Source organism: Mustela erminea, chromosome 5, assembly GCF_009829155.1.
Source record: "Mustela erminea isolate mMusErm1 chromosome 5, mMusErm1.Pri, whole genome shotgun sequence".
In the NCBI taxonomy this organism is placed as follows: domain Eukaryota; kingdom Metazoa; phylum Chordata; class Mammalia; order Carnivora; family Mustelidae; genus Mustela; species Mustela erminea.
In genome coordinates, this window is record NC_045618.1 from 110,752,476 (window position 1) to 110,773,203 (window position 20,728).

At 37.9% G+C, this 20,728-nt stretch overlaps 1 protein-coding gene across 6 annotated transcripts in view; it reads right to left on the reverse strand.

Moving 5' to 3' along the window:
• Positions 1 to 552: 552 nt before the first annotated feature.
• WDR89 (WD repeat domain 89) overlaps positions 553 to 20,728 on the reverse strand; it is a 42,971-nt gene continuing 22,795 nt past the window's right edge. For all 6 annotated transcript variants that reach the window (XM_032344437.1, XM_032344436.1, XM_032344441.1 and 3 more), the window contains one exon: positions 553 to 3,130. In XM_032344437.1, the coding sequence (XP_032200328.1) occupies positions 1,936 to 3,099 (1,164 nt within the window). In that variant the 5' untranslated portion in view covers positions 3,100 to 3,130 and the 3' untranslated portion in view covers positions 553 to 1,935. The remainder of the gene's footprint in view (positions 3,131 to 20,728) is intronic.

The window sequence follows — 20,728 nt, forward strand, 5'->3', positions numbered from 1 at the left end:
AAGAGAAAAGAAAAAAGTCCAGAATTAACCTCAGGTTTATGATTTGAACAAAAGCAAGAATAGGTGAATTTTTTCAAATAAAAATTACATATTTTGAGGGGCACTTACTTGGGTGGCTCAGTTGGTTAAGCCTCTAACTGGATTTTGGCTCAGGTCATGATCTCAGGGTCATGAGATCAAGCCCTGCCTCAGGGTCCCCGCTCAGCATTAAGTCTGTAGAGATTTTCTCCTTTCCCTTCTACTCCTACTGTTCATGCTCTCACTCTAAAATAAACAAATCTTAAAAAAAAAAAAAAAAGAATTATTTATTTTGAATATGCTTAATAGGGACTTAACTATTGTTCCCTCTCAAGTGAGTGAAGCTAGATCAAACCTACATGTACGTTGGACTGTGCTGTACGATATGATTTTCCCCTAGTGCTATGGTCTCAGTGATAAATCATTAACATTTAAAGAGAAATGTACAAGGTTCTCAAGTAATGTTTATATTTTTCATGAGAATATTTTTAGTTCAAAAGATCGAAAGATAAAAACATTTTAAAACATCTTTATAAATATTCTTATCTAAAAAGATATTTTTATTTGTAATTAAACATAAGAAAACATACCAAACCTTTAGAGCGACCAACTTTTTAAAAAATAGTTTATTTGTTTATTTGAGAAAGAGAGAGCACACGCATGAGTTAGGGAGAAGCAGAAGGAGCGGGATAAGCAGATGCTCCTCTGAGCACAGAGCATTGTGGAGCTCCATCTCATAACCCTGAGATCATAGCATGAGACAAAATCGAGAGTGAGATGCTTAATCAACTGAGCCACCAGGCACCCCAAGTGACCAACTTTTTAATTAAGATTCTTTGGAAAAATATTTAACAATAAGGATGAAAAAACTGGCAGCAAACAAAAATTCAAGTTCAAAATTATGGCATCGTCCTTTCCCAGCAGCACCTCCTACATGGTCCCCACTCCCCATGGGCACTTAAGTTTAAAATTATGGATGAAACACTATGAAAGAAAATTTTATCACAAGATAGTAGAATATTTTGAAATAAAAAGTCATTCTGCTATATAAATACTTTCATTTTTTGTATATTCCCTTTGAGTCTCAAAATGAGTTCTGCAAGATAATTTCCTTTTCATCAGTGAAATATCTGTTTACCATTTAACTATTTAAAGATATAGATGCAAACAGGGGTGCCAGGGTGACTCAGTCAGTTAAGTATCTGACTCTTGATCTCAGCTCAGGACATGATCTCAGGGTCGTGAGTTCAAGCCTTACACTGGGCTCCATACTCAGAGTGGAGCCTAAAAAAAAAAAAAAAAAAAAACCAAAACAAAGAACTATCTATCCAGATAGATGCAAATATAAACTAAATATCTTTTTTTAAATAGATGCAAATCATTTTATTTAAAAAAAAAAAAACTCCCTTAGTTCTACTTAGAATCATTGGAATATTTATATTTAAATACTCCAACTTAATTTATGTGTATTAAGCAAGTGGGAGCTCCTACAGAAAAGCCTGATTTGGTTTTATAAATAATGAAGATGATTTAAAATGTAAAAAAAAAAAACTAAACTTAAAAAACGTATTTCAAACCACCTGATTTTTTAAAGTCACACCAGCCATCCACTTCTAAAAAGTCCTTATCAAAGCTATTTCTTTAAACCCAACATTTACTAACTCAACAGATGGGTTTTAAAAATGAGGAATGTAATTTTACTTTCAACTCACTGATTATATACTCAACTGGCAGCTTTAAAAAAAATAATTTTAGAATACATGAAGACCTGAATTAAACCATTTTCAACATTTCTCCAGGACTGTTTGCTAACTGGCTTGTTTTTACATAGGAGCTTTAAACATAGCTATCACAGGTAGTACCCAAAAATAACTACTTGCAACTATAAAACCTGTCAAGTAAACTCCCAACAGAACATCACTGCTTCTTCCTTCTCTTGTAAGAATCATTACTGTGAACTCGTACTCGCTGGGACACAGAGGATGCTATTTTCATGCTGTCTTTCTTTGTAAATGTCTTCTCTATTGGTCCAGGTTTCCAAAGTAACAACTGTGCGTCTTCTCCTCCGGTTAGCAAAGAATCATCCTGCATATTCCAAGAGAAAGAACGGACGGTAGCAGCATGCCCTCCGTGAAGGCTGGTCACATGGCTCAATCCTGATGTAGTGCAGCTCATTAAGTGAATAATTCCTGTGTTTGTTCCTCCAACAACAAACAATTTGTCCATTTTTTCATGATATAGGCCACCAATTAAATAGTCCAAAATACCTTCTTTCAGATTAACCACTTCTCTGACATCTTGGATGTTCAAACATGTAATTGGTTCATCAGTATTCAGATGATTAAGATCCCACCAAGAAAACCCTTCATCGTGTGTCATGCAGTAAATCTGTTTATAATCCTTTCCAGACCAACCAATACAGCTTACTGATGAAATGGAGTTACAGGTTGTAATCAGTGCATCTTCTTCATTATCCACACTAATATCGAATACATTTACCAGGCCATCAGTTGAACCTGAGACTAACATGTTGGGATTGTTGGGATGGAAGCACACTTGAGTGACATCATCACTATGAGTCTCTGAATATGCTCCAAGTGGGTCTTTAGTAGTAGACAAATCCTGAGAACTAATTCTTGCGTCCCAAAATACCAACAAGGCATCATCATCAACTTTTTCTGTACCAGCACAAATGACATGATCATTGCAGTTGATATCGAAACTAATAAAAATATTGGAAGGGTAACCCTTGAACAGCTGGACAGGTTTTTCACTGGCTAATCGAGCATCCCAACACTTTACGGTGCCATCGCTACATGATGAATATACACTGTCACTAAAACTTGCAAATCGGACTCCATTCAGAAGTCCAGGATATCCACTAAATTCTCGTAGTACATATAACCTTTCTTTATCATATATTCTGATTGATCCATTAGAACATAAAACAGCAACCAAGTTTTCTTTTTCTGCTTGTACAGCTTTTGATGTGTCTATACCAAGCAAATAAGTAGGCTCTTTAGTTTCCGAGGAACGTTTAACAATGCTCAGATTGGCAAACTGTTCCTCAATCTTCTCCATGTCAGGAGTAGCATCCAAACGTAGTAAAGATCTATAATAAAAATACAAAAATTAAAATTAAACGCAAGGCTTCTCCAAAATTATAATCAAGTCAAGAACACTTTCCTCTGAGGACTGGCACAAAAGAACAGAAATAAAGTCTATTCTAATATTTTAATCTTTCCCTGCCATGATATAACTAGAACTCGGTTGCTTCCCTCTAATTCAATCACTCTTGAATACTGAATCGACCACATATACCTTATGTCAGTAAGAGAATTTTAAAACATGTACATATACTGCTCAGTAGTTCCTTTTAGCTTACACCCAACTTTCGGTCCAACTCATAATTCTCAGCATTAGCCAATGCTGGCTTCTCCTGGCCCCAGCTGCCTGAGGCAACTTTTAGAATGTAAACATAGGCAGGAGGGTGAGCCAGGTGGTAGGTATTAATGAGGGCACGTATTGCACGGGGCACTGGGTGTTATATGTAAACAATGAATCTTGGAACACTACATCAAAAATTAATGATGTACTGTATGGTGACTAACCTAACATTAAAAAACAAAAGAATTTAAACATAGATGTGCAGATGTGCAGAAAAATGGTCCCCCAAGATATCGATGCCTTAATCCTTGGAACCTGCGAATGCTAGGTTACATGGCAAAGAAGAATTGAGGTAGCTTATCATTTGATCTTTAAAAATTTTTTTGTATTATTGATGTATAGTCGACACACGTTACATTAATTTCAGGTGTACAACACAGTGATTCCACAAGTCTGTGTTATTTTATTCTCATCGCAAGTGTAGCTACCATCTGTCACCATACAATACTATTAGAATATCACTGACTATATTCCCTATGCTGTACTTTTTACCTCTATCATTTATTCATTCCATAACTGGAAGCCTGTATTTCCCACTCCCCTCCATCCATTTTGTCCACCCCCCACATCCCTCCCCTCTGGCAGCCATCAGTTGTTTTGTATATTTATGTGTCTGTATCAGCTTTTTAAGTGCCACATCTAAGGGAAATCAAACGGTATTTGTGTGACCTATTTCACTTAGCATAATACCCTCTAAGTCCATCCATATTGTCATGAATGACAAGATCTCATTTTTCCTTTTTTTGTGGCTGAGTAATATTCCTCTGTGTGTGTGTGTGTGTGTGTGTGTGTGTGTGTGTGTGTGTATACATGACCTCTTTATCCATTTATTTATCCATGAACACTTAATTGCTTCTGTATCTTGGCTAATGTAAATAATGCCATAACAAACATAGGGGTGCATGTATCTTTTTGAATGAAGTATTTTCATTTTCTCTGAATAAATACCCAGTAATAGAATTACTGGGTCATATTGTACTTCTAATTTTAATTTTTTAAGGAACTTCCATACTATTTCCTACAGTGGCTGTACCAATTTACATTCTTACAAGCTGTGCGTGAGGGTTCCTTTTTCTCCCTATCCTCACCAATACTTGTTATTCCTTGTCTTTTTGACTCTGGCCATTCTGGCAGATTTAAGGTAATAGCTCATTGTGGTTTTGATCATCCCTGATGATGAGTGATACTGAACACCTTTTCCTGTATCTGTTTGCCATCTGTATGTCTTCGTAAAAATGCCTACTCAGGTCCTCTGCCCACCTTAATTGGATTATTGGGGTTTTGTGTCGAGTTGTGCTTATCAGTTGATCTTAAAATAGGGAGATTATTCGGATTATCTGGCTGGGTCCAGTGTAATCACCATTGTTCTTAAAAGTAGGAGGAGGCAGAAGATGATGCGAGTCAGAGAGAGATTTTACTATGGAAGAAGGGCACAGAAAAATATATTGTTGGTTTGGGGGAAGAAGGTCTTTAAGTGGATGGCCTGTAGAAACTGGAAAAGGCAAAGAATGGTCCCCATTTAGATTCCATCTAGATGGAATCTAGATTCTCTAGATGGAAATGCAGGCCTGCCAACACCTTGATTTTCACCCAGTGGGACCTATTTTGGACTTTCGACCCCTCAGAACTATAATAAATTTGTATTTTTTTCAAGCCACCAAGTTTGTAGTAATCTGTTACAGCAACAATAGGAAACTAATACTAATACATGGGGGTACCCAATATGAAATTCTGGAGAAGTACTTCTCAGGCAGTAGTAACTTATAAATGATGGAGCTGGAATGTGACTCTAGGCATTCTGGCTTCAAGGACTGTGCTCTTCATCACCACACCATATTGCCCTCCACTTTTTTTCTCTTAAAATATTTCATTTTGGGGGCTCCTGGGTGGCTCAGTGGATTAAGCATCTGTCTTCAACTCAGGTCATGATCCCAGGGTCCTGGGATCAAGTCCCACATTGAGCTCTCAGCTCAGCAGCAGCCTGCTTCTCCCTCTCCCTCTGCCCGCCGCTCCCCCTGCTTGTGCTTTCTCCCTCTCTGTCAAATAAATAAAATCTTAAAAAAAATTTTTTTTTTTTAGGGGCACCTGGGTGGCTCAGTGGGTTAAAGTGTAGAGTTGGGTTCCTGTGTGTGTGTGTGTGTGTGTGTGTGTGTGTGTGTGTGTGACAAAGGCTCAGGTCATAATCTCAGGGTCCTGGGATCGAGCCCCGCATCGGGCTCTCTGCTCAGCTCTGCTCAGCTCTCTGCTCAGCCAGGGAGCCTGCTTCCTCTTCTCTCTCTCTGCCTGCCTCTCTGCCTACTGCGATATCTGTCTGTTAGATGGGTAAATAAAATCTTTAAAAAAAAAATTTTTTTTTTAATTTTTAAGGAATCTCTACACCCTATGTGGAGCTTGAACTTAGAAGTTCCTTAATGGTAAAACAAGTTCAAGGCCAGAAAAACTTGCATGCCTAGTGACTTTATCACAAATTTCCTATCTTGCTTTTACTAAATAAATAGTCTACCTCACAAATTTTTTTCATTCTTATGATGAAATGGGTTTTTTTGTTGTTGCTTTAATGATATCTTTAATGATATCTGTCTTTTCATCTTTAAAAGAAGAAATGAGTACCAACTCAAGAGTTGTCAGAAGAATCAACTAAAATAATGTGTTCAGCACAACACCTGGCAAATAAAATACATATTCAACAGATGTTATATAAAAATTATCAGTATGGGGCGCCTGGGTGGCTCAGTGGGTTAAAGCCTCTGCCTTCAGCTCGGGTCATGATCCCAGGGTCCTGGGATCGAGTCCCACATCGGGCTCTCTGTTCAGCAGGGAGCCTGCTTCCTCCTCTCTCTGCCTGCCTCTCTGCCTACTTGTGATCTGTCAAATAAATAAATAAAATCTTTAAAAAAAATTATCAGTATCACCACTACCAATACCACTAACACTATATTGGAGGCAGGGTGAGTTTGGATCTAGGTATTGTTACTCAGACCTCAGTGTCACCTGCCTAGAAAGATCCTCCCTAGTCAACCGATCTAAAATAGTCCCTGTTACTTCCTATCATATTGCTTGTTTTATCAATTTAAAAATTAAAAATGCCTAATTATAAAATATTTCAAATATACAAAGCTTAGAAAAAAGTGTAACAGATACCCAAATATAGACAGATACTCAGATTTAACAGATGTTAACATTTTACCATACTTGTTTGTTTTTTATTTAAAGAAACATTACAGACACAACTGCTCTGAATTTATAACATGGCATTGCATTTATGTCTTCTTTGCATTTGCTCTTTTCACTCAGTATTTTTGAAAAACCCTATTTTGCTGTTGAAGTTCTTACTCTTTCTTACTTATCTAGTATCAATAAATAATTGTTGAATAAATGAATAATTGATTCAACTTTCTTGCTCTTGTTCTAGGAGAAACAGAATAAACCTAAAAGGATATTGCATGTGTTAAGTGTTTACAGGGGGAGCTCTGCTCATGGAAATTAGTAAAATAATGGGATTCTTGAACAGTACTTTAGGGCATGAAAAGGAACTACAGAGAAAGATTTTATATTGTAAAGAAAAATATTATTTAACTTTTTTTTTTTTTTTTTACCACAAGCTATTCAAATTATTCTTCAAATGTATATTTACTTAAGAGTATACTTCCTGGGCACCTGTGTGGCTCAGCTGGTTAAGCGTTGGCCTTCACCTCAGGTCATGATCTCAGGGTCCTGGGATTGGGCCCCACATTGGGCTCTCTGCTCAGCGGGGAGCCTGTTCTCCCCACCCTCCAACCCCCCACCTGTCTCCCTGCCTACTTGTGATTTCTCTGTCAAAAAATAAATAAAATCTTAAAAAAAAAAAAAGAGTGTATTTCCTATATCCTCCAAAAAGAAACAAACCCTTTTAAAATTCCAGATAAAAACTATCCATTCTTGAAATATTCCAAGAGTTAATATGAGGTTATAAAATAAATAATTTTTCCTACTGCTTCATTTTGATTTTTGCATATGAAAGTTCAGGTTGATGGAAATTTTAAACAATCAAGTTTAATGTGGCTTTTAAGCTGATAGTAATTTGTAGGACTATGACCATGCACTCAAGCAGGATAGTAGTACAGCACTCCCTCCCTCCCCTACATTGCCTGGAGAGTCTGTTTCATATTGGAACAGTACTCTAAATGGCTTCAAGTCAAAGGATTCTAGGGGTTGATGGGTCAGGAAGGGTAGGCCCCAGACTGAATGCTACAGCAAACTTAACACTTCAAGACTGTGGAGATGGGGGCACCGGGGTGGCTCAGTCGGCTAAGTGTCTGCCTTCAGCTGTCATTGTCCCAGGGTCGTGGGATCAAGCCCTGCTCAGCAGGGCGTCTGCTTCTCCCTCTTCTACTCCCCATGCTTGTGTTCCCTCTCTTGCTGTGTCTCTCTCTCTGTCAAATAAGTAAGTAAATAAATAAATCTATCTTTAAAAAAAAAATGATTGTAGAGAATGGTAACAATCACAGTGGTTGTCCACTTGACACACTATTCAAATGCAATAGAGTTTCTCAAGAAAGAAGAACTAAAGGATGGATGGGTGGGTGGATGGATGGATGGATGGAAGGAAGGAAGGAAAGGGAGAGACAGAAAAAACAAAAAGGAAGAAGGGTATTAGAGGTAAGGTAGGTATATCTCACAAAGCCCTCAAGCTTTAGAGCTTAGAGAGTACACAGATACAGTGAAATAATTTGATCTCTTACAGAGAAACATGAAAACCTCTAGCTTATGTTTTAACACATTAATATGCAAGTGAGTCATACTTGAAATATAGCCTTCCTAGGCTATGTAGCTAATTCTTAATTTTACATGCTAATGAATCATTCCAAGATGATAAATACTTTTTCTTCTATGCACAGCTTTTATCTGCGTTTTCTTCTTTGCATGATCCACCTCCAGTCCTTAAGAGAAGCCATAGGCTCTTTTCATCCCACACTACACTCTCACAGGGTGACTTCATTCACGTTCACGTGCTGTCTATATGCCAATGATCTCATCCATTTACAGATCTGTATTTCCAACCATCTACTGGCCATTTCTTTTTGGATGTGTCCCACTACACCCCAAAATAAAAGTGATCATTTATGTTTCTCTCCTCCCCCACCAAATCTTCCCTTTAAAAACAAAAACAAGATATATTTCACAATTTTCTCCATTTTGATTAATGGTATTAGCACCATGACAGCCCTCTGATCTGCCTGGCTAAGCTAGAACCTCTGGGATATCTAATTCTCCCTCAACCAATCAGTTTCTAAATCCTACTTTTGGCTTTGGGCTGTGGGAATACTTAGGGGAAGTATTAAGTTAAATCTATTTCTGTTGATCAGAACAATATTGACAATTTCATATGATTCAACCCAACAAAAACATATGATGAGAACAAGTAAGATTAACCACAATTTCTATCTTTTCTCTATTTGTTCCTGTTAGATGCATAAAAGGAAGCTTAGTTAGCATTCTAGATCTTAACGGGCTAGGGAGAGCTGAGGATTGTGCACTGAGCCCTTCTTACGTCAACATACAAACATACAGATACACAAAGAAAGAGGGTGCAAAAAGAGGGGGACACAAAAGAGTACTAGAGAATATAAAAGAGAAGAGAAATGAAAATAAGCCAAAAGGGAAGAGCAGAGCAAAGAGAAGGGAATGTACAAAAGAGGGGGAAGTTACTGCCACTGTCTCTGGAGTCCTACACGAGGGAGATACTGCAGTTTGTACTCTGCCGACACAGAGATGAGATGAGAAATCCAGATAATGGAAGTTTAGGAAAGTCTAAAGCCTTGGTAATTTGTGTGGTTAAAAAGAATTTTTCTTTTTTAAAGATTTTATTTATTTATTTGACAGAGACACAACAAGAGAGGGATCGCAAGCAGAGGCTCGATCCCAAGACCCCAGGTTCACGACCGGAGCCGAAGGCATCTGCCCAACGACTGAATCACCCAGGCGTCCCAAGAATTTTTCTTCATTTAAAAAAGACTGCTTGTTATAATTCAATAATTATAATTATAATTAGCCTTTATAACCAACTGCAATATGGGCCTAGGTGTTCTGAGAACAGTGGTGGAAGAATTACTAATATTTCATCTTGAGCCACTTAGTACAGATCAGACAACAGCAGGATCCCAGAGTTGCTATTGTGGTTCTTACTGGAATACAGGATTCTCCCATCCGACTATAATGCGGAGGGTGGAAGATATTTAGAAAAGCAACCCAAAACAAACATTTTGGGTTAAGTTTAATGTGGTGAGAATATTAATTCCTGGTGAACTGCCATCTTGGAATATAGTAGGTGGGAAGTGCTGACTAATCTCTTATCTGAATAATTGTCCTTAGATAATTAGGAATTGTTTACTTAATAACAAAATCCCTAAACATAAGTATGAATTTCTTGTCGCTTTTGCTTTTGTAAGATTTAAGTTCTTTTATCAGTTGAAATGCTATTTCATTTTATTTCCTATTAAAATATACCCAGTAAAATGTTCTTTCTGTAAATAAAGTACATCCCAAACATACCTAGCTGCAACTAGGTACTGCTCTGATTCTGAGATGGTTAAGTTTAAGTATGAAATCTGAAGGACAGACTAGCTTAAATATCTCCGTAACAGAAGAAATAGCTTTTTTCCCCCATTTGAACAAGAAACAAAAAGGGAAATAACATACATTTTATACCCATTTAGAAAATACTGATTACAAAAGGCACTATACTAAACATCTTCTGCATATTATTTTGCATGAAATCAGAAATGGCAGTATCTTTAGAAAAAGACGTATTTCTTCCAACTATGAATGCTCATATGCCTGAAAGACCAGCCAGCATCAGCATCATATACTACATTTTTACTACTGAAAAGTAACAATTGTATGTGAAGTATATGTTGAGTATAGGACTAGTTTTCTTGACAAAAAGTTATCAGACTTGAGTCAGAAAAACCTAATTCTCCACAGCTGAAACTTAATGTTACTCACTTATAAGGAAGTAGCTATAATGACTGTGGAATGCAGATGTCCAGTGAATGTCCCAAATGTGGGAAAAGGTTTCAAGGGAAAAGGCATTCAGGAATGGACGTTAATAACTTTACAATCCACACCTATAATTGACGACAATGCTATACCCACATTTATCAAATTGGGCTAGGATACCTGAGCCTCACATAGAAGAAAATAATCATAATTGGAGTTCAACAGATGTCAGCCTATGGGCTACCAACTTCTATCTAGTCACTTTTTTATCATAATCATTTAACCCTATAAGATAGGATTATCCCCATTTTATGGCAGAAATTGAAGCTCAGAGGGACTAAGTAACTAGTCAATCAATGTTCTCACAGTTACTAAGGGGAGGAAAAGGGGGCACTGTGGTTTGAAAAGCCAGTTGTCTCTTCAAAACGTGTGAACCTGTGTTCACGCTAATACTACGCTTCTGCTCTTTTATGTGAGTCCTGAAGCATTAATGTCAACTATAATTAAGGAATATGCCTATTAGCCTTTGAGAGGGTGAATTACATGTTAACCCTACAGATAAGCAGAGGAGAAAGAAAGAGTGCAGGATGATTGGGGGAAAAAAAAAAAACCCACTGGCTTAGAAAAAGGTTACTGTAAGCAAACATCACTTATTCTTTATTTTTTTCTGTCCCTCTTTTCAAACTTTTTAATTATGGAATTTATATGGAGTAGAGAATAGTAAAAGAAACCACCATGCATGCATCGGCCAGCATAAACAATTACACTGCACAAAAGTTATTATTAGGGTGAGGGGAATCAGTTATGTATCATATATTATTTGAAGAGCAGTTAAGGAGCTCTCGTGGACAGTATGATGGATCCCCTCCAACTCATCCCCCTCCTCCATGTGGCATCAGCATGGTTTCAAGACTTGACCCTAGCTCCAGGAGCAGATCCTGATTAGCCTAAACCAATCACAGTAATTCTATTCTTTTAAACCAGTAATTGGTTCAGAAACCTTATATTCCTGCCAACCCATGCATGTATTCTCCTAACTACAATTCGTTCAGATATAGAACACTAATTCTAAAGTGGACCCAATCCAACTGATGGAAAGAACTTTTATTCCATGTTAATGAGATTCCACATTTTCTATTTAAGTCAGTTTGCAGCAGAGTTTTTGTTAATACAGCCAGAGCCTCTCTAACTAATTGAAGATAATCAAATAAAGTTTTGTGTATATCACCAAATATTCACTTTATGTAAGAGTCTCCTACAAGGAAAGATTTAGGTAACATACTTTAAAAAGTCAAACTTCATTCATACTGAAACGAGGGATTTGATCTTTCATTCCCTTTAGAACATCTATCGATTCTCTCCCCCCCACCCTCTATATTTTTGGATCAAAAATAAAAGGGGAAAAAATAAGAAACACAAAGGAAATCAACAAGATAAAAACAAACCACTGAAACGATACAATGTTTTAAAACTTAAAGTTAGGGGGCCTGGGTGGCTCAGTGGGTTAAAGCCTCTCTCTGCCTTTGGCTCAGGTCATGATCCCAGGGTCCTGGGACTCAGTCCCGCAAGTCGGGCTCTCTGCTCAGTGGGGAGCCTGTTTCCTCCCCTCTCTCTCTGCCTGCCTCTCTGCCTGCTTGTGATCTCTGCCTGTGAAATAAATAAATAAATAAAATCTTAAAAAACAAAAAACAAAAAACAACTTAAAGTTAAACTCTATCTGGTGAGTTTCTGTTTTTTTTTTTCCTTTCTTTCTTCCCTTCCTTTTTCCTTTTCCTCCCTTCCTCCTGCCCTCCTTCCTTCCCTTCTTCCCCCCTTCCTTCCCTTTTCCTTCCCTTCCTCTCCTTTCCCTTCCTTTCCTTCTTCAAGTGGGTTACACACCCAGTGAGGAGCCCAATGTGGGGCTTGAACTCACAACCCTGATCAAGACCTGATCTGAAATCAAGAGTCAGAGGCTTAACTGACTGAGCCACCCAGGTGCTCCTGTGTATTTTTAAAAATGCATTTTTTAGGGGTGCCTGGGTGGCTCAGTGGGTTAGGCCTCTGCCTTCGGCTCAGGTCATGATCCCACGGTCCTGGGATCGAGCCCCGCATCAGGTTCTCTGCTCAGCAGGGAGCCTGCTTCCCTTCCTCTCTCTCTGCCTGCCTCTCTGCCTACTTGTGATCTCTGTCGAATAAATAAATAAAACCTTTAGAAAAAAATGCATTTTTTAATATCCTAAATAGTCATATGGTTCAAAATTCAAAAGTTTCCAAAAGGTTCCTCAAGCCCCTTTCTTCTCCCAGGAAGCAACTTATGTTACCAGTTCTTCTGAATACTTTCAGAGATTGTCAATTTGAAAATAATGCATTGGGACACCTGGGTATAGTCAGTTAAGTGTCTGACTCGACTTTGGCTCAGGCATGAGAACAAGCCCTGCATCATGCTCTATGCTCAGCCAGGAGTCTGCTTAAGATTCTTTCCCTCTCCCTCTTCCCTCTCCCTCTTCCCATTCTCTCTCTCTCTCTCTCAAATAAGTAAATAAATTGTTAAAAAAGAAAAGAAAAGAATGCAGTGAAGTATTTTCAGCTTATCAAAAAATTGTCAGTGTGGTACAATAGAAAAAGCAATAGGTTTAAGAATCAAACATCCTAATTTCAAGTTGTTATTCTACCACAAACTAGCAAAGTCATCACTGTACCAATTACCTAAACTCTCTAAGTCTCAGTTTCCCCATCTATAAAGCAGGGATAAAGGGGAGCCTGGCTGGCTCCACTGAAGAGCATGAGGCTCTTGATCTCAGGGTCATGGATTCAAGCCCCACACTTGGTGTAGAGAAAAATAAATTAATTATTAAAAAAATAAAGTAGTGGGGCGCCTGGGTGGCTCAGTGGGTTAAGCCTCTGCCTTCAGCTTGAGTCATGATCTCAGGGTCCTGGGATGGAGCCCCATATCAGGCTCTCTGCTCAGCAGGGAACCTACTCCCCCCTCTCCCTCTGCCTGCCTCTCTGCCTGCTTGTGATCTCTGTCTGTCAAATAAAAAAAATAAAATCTTTAAAGAACGAAAAATAAATAAATTAGAGATAAAAATGGATAATCAGGGGCGCCTGAGTGGCTCAGTGGGTTAAGCCTCTGCCTTCGGCTCGGGACTTGATCTCAGGGTCCTGGGATCAAGCCCCGCATCCGGCTCTCTACTCAGTGGGGAGCCTGCTTCCCCCTCTCTCTCTGCCTGCCTCTCTGCCTACTTGTGATCTCTCTCTCTGTCAAATAAATAAATAAAATCTTTTAAAAAAATGGATATTCAATATTCAGTGCCTATTATGGCCAAGTATGATGGTAAATGCTAGAAATTCAGATGAAAACAAATTTGCTGTCTTCAAGAAGTTAGGAGACAGAACAGTAAAGAATTATAATATAGGGTGATAAGCACAAGGACAGAGGTAATCATAAGATCCAGGAACACAGAGGAGAAGTATGCAGAGGGCACAATTCGACAGTAAGAAAATAAGCAACAAATGGTATTTCCTTTCTTCTAATTAATTTTCATGTGATTTACATTCATTTAATTTCATTTTACATTCACATTTAAAAATTTACAATTCTTATAGCTCTTAAAACAGGTATAAGTAGTCTCAATTACTCTTATATTAAAACTTTTTAAAAAATGAATCAATACGTAAAATTTCATGAACACAAGTATCAAACATAATTCTCAATTCTGAATAAACTTTATATCAAATTGCTTTTTAAGATTTTTTCATTTTATAATGAAAAATACACTTCTAAAGAGCAAATAAACTTCCACATGTTTTAAAAGACAACAGAGCTTCACTACTGTATAAACTTCAGTGAATTTCTCCAAGATTCTTATCTTTTAGTTAGGTACTAATTAGAAAAGCTTGAGCTCTAACCTATTTAAAATAACCTTGGAGGGCGCCGGCGTGGCTCAGTGGGTCAAGCTGCTGCCTTCGGCTCAGGTCATGATCTCAGGGTACTGGGATAGAGTCCCACATTGGGCTCTCTGCTCAGCGGGGACCCTGCTTCCCTCTCTCTCTCTGCCTGCCTCTCCGTCTACTTGTGATCTCTCTCTGTCAAATAAATAAATTTAAAAATCTTAAAAATAAAATAAAATACCCTTGGAGCTCCTTGAACAAATGGCTGATTCTAGGTCTGGGACAGGGAAAATACAGATGAGCCAAGAGCACCAGATAGTGCCAGAAAGTAAAGTAATGTTTAAAAAAAATAATAATAAGATACAAGAGCCAAAGAATAAAATAAATACCCACGAATCCATACTGATAAAAATAAATGACTATATAATTAAATAAATGAGGGAAGAATTTCAAGTAATTTAAGCAGCTATACTTCCTAGGAGGTAGAGCTTAATTCTTCTCCCCTCCAGTACAGACTGGACTTAATTAACCTGCTTCAAAAAGCAGAGTAGGGAAAGAGTAAAAGATAATAATTTCAAGTAGAGAAACCTGGAAGACGTTGCCTTAACCAACTGATGGAGTTTAACATTACCAACAATAAGTCGGTAAGTCATGTTGATATCATCTGCCCCCTGGTGTGACACAGGAAGGACACTTCACTTCTGTGGTATTCTTCCCCCCAAGTCTATCACCCCAGTGTAATCAAGAGAAAATACCAGACAAACCCATTCAGGAACATCCTACAAATACCTGGTTAATACTTGTCAGAAGTTCTAAGGTCAAGAAAAATAAGCAAAGTCTGAGAGATTATCACAAGTTGGAGGAAGGAAGGAGGTTTGATGACTAAATGCAATGTGGTATCCATGACTGGACTGACCAGAGAAAGGATGTTAGTGGAAAAGCTGGTGAAATCCAAATAAACTTTATAGTTCAGTTAACAGTATTATACCAGTGTTAATTTCTTAGTCTTGGTAAATATATCACTGTTACATTAACATTAGGGAAGTTGGATGAAGGGTATACAGAAACTGTAGTATCTTTGCAACTTTTCTACAAACCTAATATTACTCAAAAAAGCATTTTAAAAAAAAATGCCCTCAATACATATCTTGGATATTTAGAGGTTCTAGGTAGGAAAGGATTTCAGGTACATACATACTAGGAATGTTCCTATGTGGAAATGCTCTTATGTCATCTCAACTCCAGACCTGAGATGACTCCCACAGGCTAATCATGAATTCTACCACCAAGTTCTGCCCCTATCACCTCTCTATTTTCATGATGAAAATATAAAAAAATAAAATCTACTAATACTCCCAAATTGGGAAAGAAGTCAACTGAGGAGGAAGGTAGGTGACCTCAGAAAAACTCTAGTAAACACCCTTACTTACTAATGCAGGAGTTCAGCAAAGAGGGCTGCTAGGGCTTACTATATTTCTAAGGTCTCCATGCTAATTTGGGAAATGAGAAGCAGTCCACAGGAGTGAGATAAAATTGGGATTTGGGACAGAAAATATCACAGGATCTCCGAAGAAAAAAACAGAGACCAGGTTCCCCCATCAAGACTGATGCCTCAGTCTCAGGGAGTAGTTTTTGCAAGTAGAAGTGAATCATGTCTTGTATGGGTCAGGTGATCAAGAGGTGGTGGGTACGTCTTTACCTTCTCTTCACTCAACTGCTGGCTGGATGCAGAGGACTTCAAAGCCCTACAGGATGGCTGAGCCAAAAAATGAAAGGAGTCTGAGTCCCCCAGCCACCACATGAAAGGCTACCTGCTCACCAGAAAAACCTACATCTGCCTGTATCAAGCAGCTGTGAAGACATCTGAAAGATGTAGTTTAAAAAACTGCAAAATAAAACCCCAACCTCTTAGTATTTCACCTTTTCTTTAGATTAAATTCAAAGGGAATTAATACCTTATACTAAAGAAACACCAGAATTTCAGCAATTACCTATTTATTTATTAAATCCAAGTTAAACTAAATAGAATACTATTTAGAGAATGTATACTATACCATCCCACTTTGATAAAATTATTCCTATGCATGTTTTTGCTCACTCTATCTGTATATATGCACAGAAAGGTCTCTAGAATAATGTTCATAAAATGTATTCTAAATATCTGGAGTGTCTGTATGCACACACACATGTACACAGGGGATGTGTTGCCTTCCCAGTACTTTTCTACACTGCTAAAATTTTTAACAATGATGATATAACCTCATAATAACTCCATAAGTATGATTATATTCACTACCCTAATGAGAAAAGCACAGTTAATATACAGTAAAACCGGTTTCTGAATTCAAGCATTCTTGTTGCAGAGACTGTAGTATCAACGCCTACATTATACTGCCTCTGTAAGTATATGTTACATTTATTTATTAATTTAGCAATTTCTATATCCAGTGTGGGGCTTGAACTCATGACTCCAAGATCAAGAGTTGCATACTCTACCAACTAAGCCAGCCAGGTGTCCCAAGTACATATATATATTTTTAAAAATATGGGCAGCCTATGTTACCTGTAAAAAGAAATATACTACACTTATTTTTTAAGAAGGGGGGGGCTATATTAGTAGAGCACCTGAAAGGAGTAGCTTCTGATGTCTAATGTCACGTGCTAGTGGTAAGCATGACAAGTCAAATGGTAGCCACAAACTCTTTATGCTGGATATTAAAGAGGCTTATTGTTTATCAAGCATCTCTCAGGTCAGTGTATCCGAAGCAAAACTGCTTAAGTAAAATTTAGGAATCTGGCAAGTAATGTTTATTTGAAAACCTGGGAAGAGTGACATAGTAACAGTCACTCTTCTTCATTATCAGTACGTCTCAGAAAAACACCACCTTGGGGTAAAAAGTATGCATTGGCTTAACGTCAGCAGAACATCTCTCAGAAAACGTTTATATCAGAAATTCAGAGAAATTTGTGTGTATAGTTTAACACAGAATGGGCTTTGGAACAACTTGCCAAAGAGCCATTTGTTTTAAACTAGGAAGAAGTGCTGAATATTTAGTGGAAGGTATGCAAAACTGACATCTGCTACAACTTCAATGTCATTTTAAATATCATATTCATTAATGACTGAGATTAATGTCTTTGTAGATTAATCCTGCTCAGTGAGTCTGAATATGCTATTCTTATTCACATGAATGTTCAAGATACTGGTTGCAGCAACATATGGCATCTCATACACTGAAATTCTTAGGAAAGCACAGTTTTTAAGTGCAGGAATCTGTTACCAAGGAAAGGGGGGTGGGGTAGAGGGAATGAAACACACACTTTCTCATGCAGTATGAGATACAACATTCAAATATCAGGTTCCAGATATAACATTCCAGTATCTTTTTAAAAACAAAGACACTTTCCTCAATAACAACCTGAGATGTCAAATTTCTCAAGGAAATCTTCCACCCAAAAGTCACCCTTTGAATTAAATCTATGAATGCCTTGCTTCTTTCAACAAGAACAATCAACTGTGTTTGCCTTTCCAGAACAACCAGCTGGTTAACCAAATACAGAGAGAAACCAAACTTCCCCAGTCACCAGATGTCTTAATTTGGAACAGTTAGTAACAACGTGGAATAATCCAAAATTTTGAGCTGGTACTCTATGTTTACTACTTCTTTTTCTAATTCTGAATAGACGCTTTTAAAAATTAAGCAAATGTGTTCTTTGAAAACTGCAAAATAAGGGATAAAAAGAACCACTGCCTATAGCCTGAACAGATCAATGTTAACATCAAAGAACCAGCCACTTGAATATTATATTATAGTTAGAAATTGATCTATCAACATTAAATCTCCTCTCAAGTCCTAAGGAATTACCCTATTCAATAACTCAAAAATGATTCCTGAAGGTCTGACATGACAGGCCTAGAACACACTGGATTCAGCTAAGAACACAACAAAGCCCCTGCCTTCATGGAGAGCAGTGGGGTGATAGATAGCCATAGAGACACATAACTAATTAAAATAATAAAAACAGTGAGGTGTTATGAAAAACAACAGTGGTCAAGGCAAGAAAAATGAAGCAGGAAAAGTCTTTTGAATAGTCATTAAAGGAAAGCCTCTCCCAAGGGTGACATTTCAGCCAAGACCAGAAGGAAATGAGGGAGCGAGGTATTGGACTCTGTGGGCTAAGAGCCTCCTCCTGGGCAGAGAGAAACAGCAAGTGGTCCATAGCAGCTGAAGCTGAGTCAGAGAAGGAAAGTGGTGTAGGAAATAAGGTTAAAGAGGTAGTCACAAATAAATAAATAAATCTTTAAAAAAAAAAAAAAAAACCAAAACCCCCAAAACAAAAAAATACGATCTTGGGTCATGGGATCAAGCCCCAGTGTCTGGTCCCATGTTCACTGGGCAGTCAGCTGGGGATTCTCTCTCCCTCTAACCCTCTCCCCATTTGCTCATACTTGTGTGCACGTGTATGCGCACACTCGCTCTCCTTCTCTCTCTCAAAATAAATAAGTAAGTATACCAAAAAAAAAAAAAAAAAAAAAAAAAAAAAAGGTAGCTGGATCCAGATAAGAGCTTTGCAGGGCCACAGTCAGAACCTGAGATTTTATTCTCAAGTGAGAAAGGAGGCTGGTTGAGAGCAGATGAGAGATGTCTGTCAAGGGATTCTTCTGGCTGTTGTCTGGAGAACAGACTTTAGGGCAAGAGATATAAAAGTGGGAGAAGTGGCTGGATACAGGCCACAGATATGAAAGAGGAAGAAAAAGAATTTCCTGAGTAGAAGACAAGTGGTTATGAAGAGAGGTGACAAAGATGGATGAGGCTTTTGATTTCCGGCCTGAGCAACAAAGCCAAAGTTGGCATGTGACTTTCAGGGTAATTACAAGCCTTTAAGAAAGTTACAAGATGATTAATTAGATAATTAGACAAGTATCCAGTTGTTTAAATAATCTTTACTAATCAACTGTGGTATATTAATAGACTGGAATGCTACATGGCAATAGAAAATCAGACACTACTGGTAGAAGCAACAGTATGGAAGAATCTCAGAACTGTTTAGTGACAGAAGCCTGACACAGAAGAATACTATTATGATTTCATTTACACAAAATATAAGAACAGGCAAAACAAGTCTACAATGGTAGAAATCAGAATACTGGTTATCTTTTGAGAGGGTTATGGACTGGGAATGAGAACAAGAGAACTTTGTGGGTGATGATTATACACAGATATTTGCATTTGAAAAACAAACAAACCATCATGGAGGAGAATGACCTCTCGCCTCCAGCATGATTCTCATGAGGGAAAAGCATCAACAGTTGGAGGAGGAAGGACAGTGTGTCGAGAAATCCCTTATAGATAAGCAGGGCCTGCTAAAAGTTGAGACCTGAGGAGGAACAACGAGGAAAACCCTTCAGCATACAGGCCCAACACTAAGCACAGGATATAAACAGCCCAGAGCTGAAGAATTTCAAGTCTGTAGTGTACCGAAGGTAACCACAGCAACAACAAAACCTAAACCAGCTCACTTACAGATTACACTATTGAATCCCTAACACTAACAATCTGATAGAAGCAGAGAGGGGTCCATTTCCCGGAAAAAACACTATTTACCTTGTTGTCTACTACTCCTCTACATATGATGCCCAGAATTCAATTAGAAAAAGAGAGACACACACACAAACAGAAGCAAGAAAAAAAACAACGAACTGTCAAGAAATTTGGCAATGAGCAGAAAAGACACAGAAATCACCCAGATAATGGACTTTAAAATGATATAAATTGTGTATTAAAAACAAAACAAACAAACAAAAAAACAATAAATGTTGGCAAGAATGTGAATAAATTGGCACCCTTCTACAATACTTATGAGAATGTGAAATTCAATCAGCCACTCTGAAAAACAGGTTGGCAGTTTTTCATAAATTTAAACATATGTTCATGCAAACATCTGTATAGGAATGTTCATAGTAACATTATTCATAATAGTAAAAACATATAAACAACCCAAATGTTCATCAATAGATGAGTGGATAGGCAATATATGGTATATCCATGCAATGGAACACTATTCTGCCATGAAATGGAAAGAAGTACTGTTAAATGCTACAACATGGATAAACCTTTAAAATATTACACTAAGAGAAAGAAGCCACAAACAAAAGAGCACATATTGTATGATTCCATTCATATGAAATGTCTAGAAGAGGCAAACCTATTAAAGATCAAAAAGATTAACGACTGGGGCACCTGGGTGGCTCAGTAGGTTAAGCCGCTGCCTTCGGCTCAGGTCATGATCTCGGGGTCTTGGGATCGAGTCCTGCATCGGGCTCTCTGCTCGGCAGGGAGCCTGCTTCCTCCTCTCTCTCTCTCTGCCTGCCTCTCTGCCTACTTGTGATCTCTGTCTGTCAAATAAATAAATA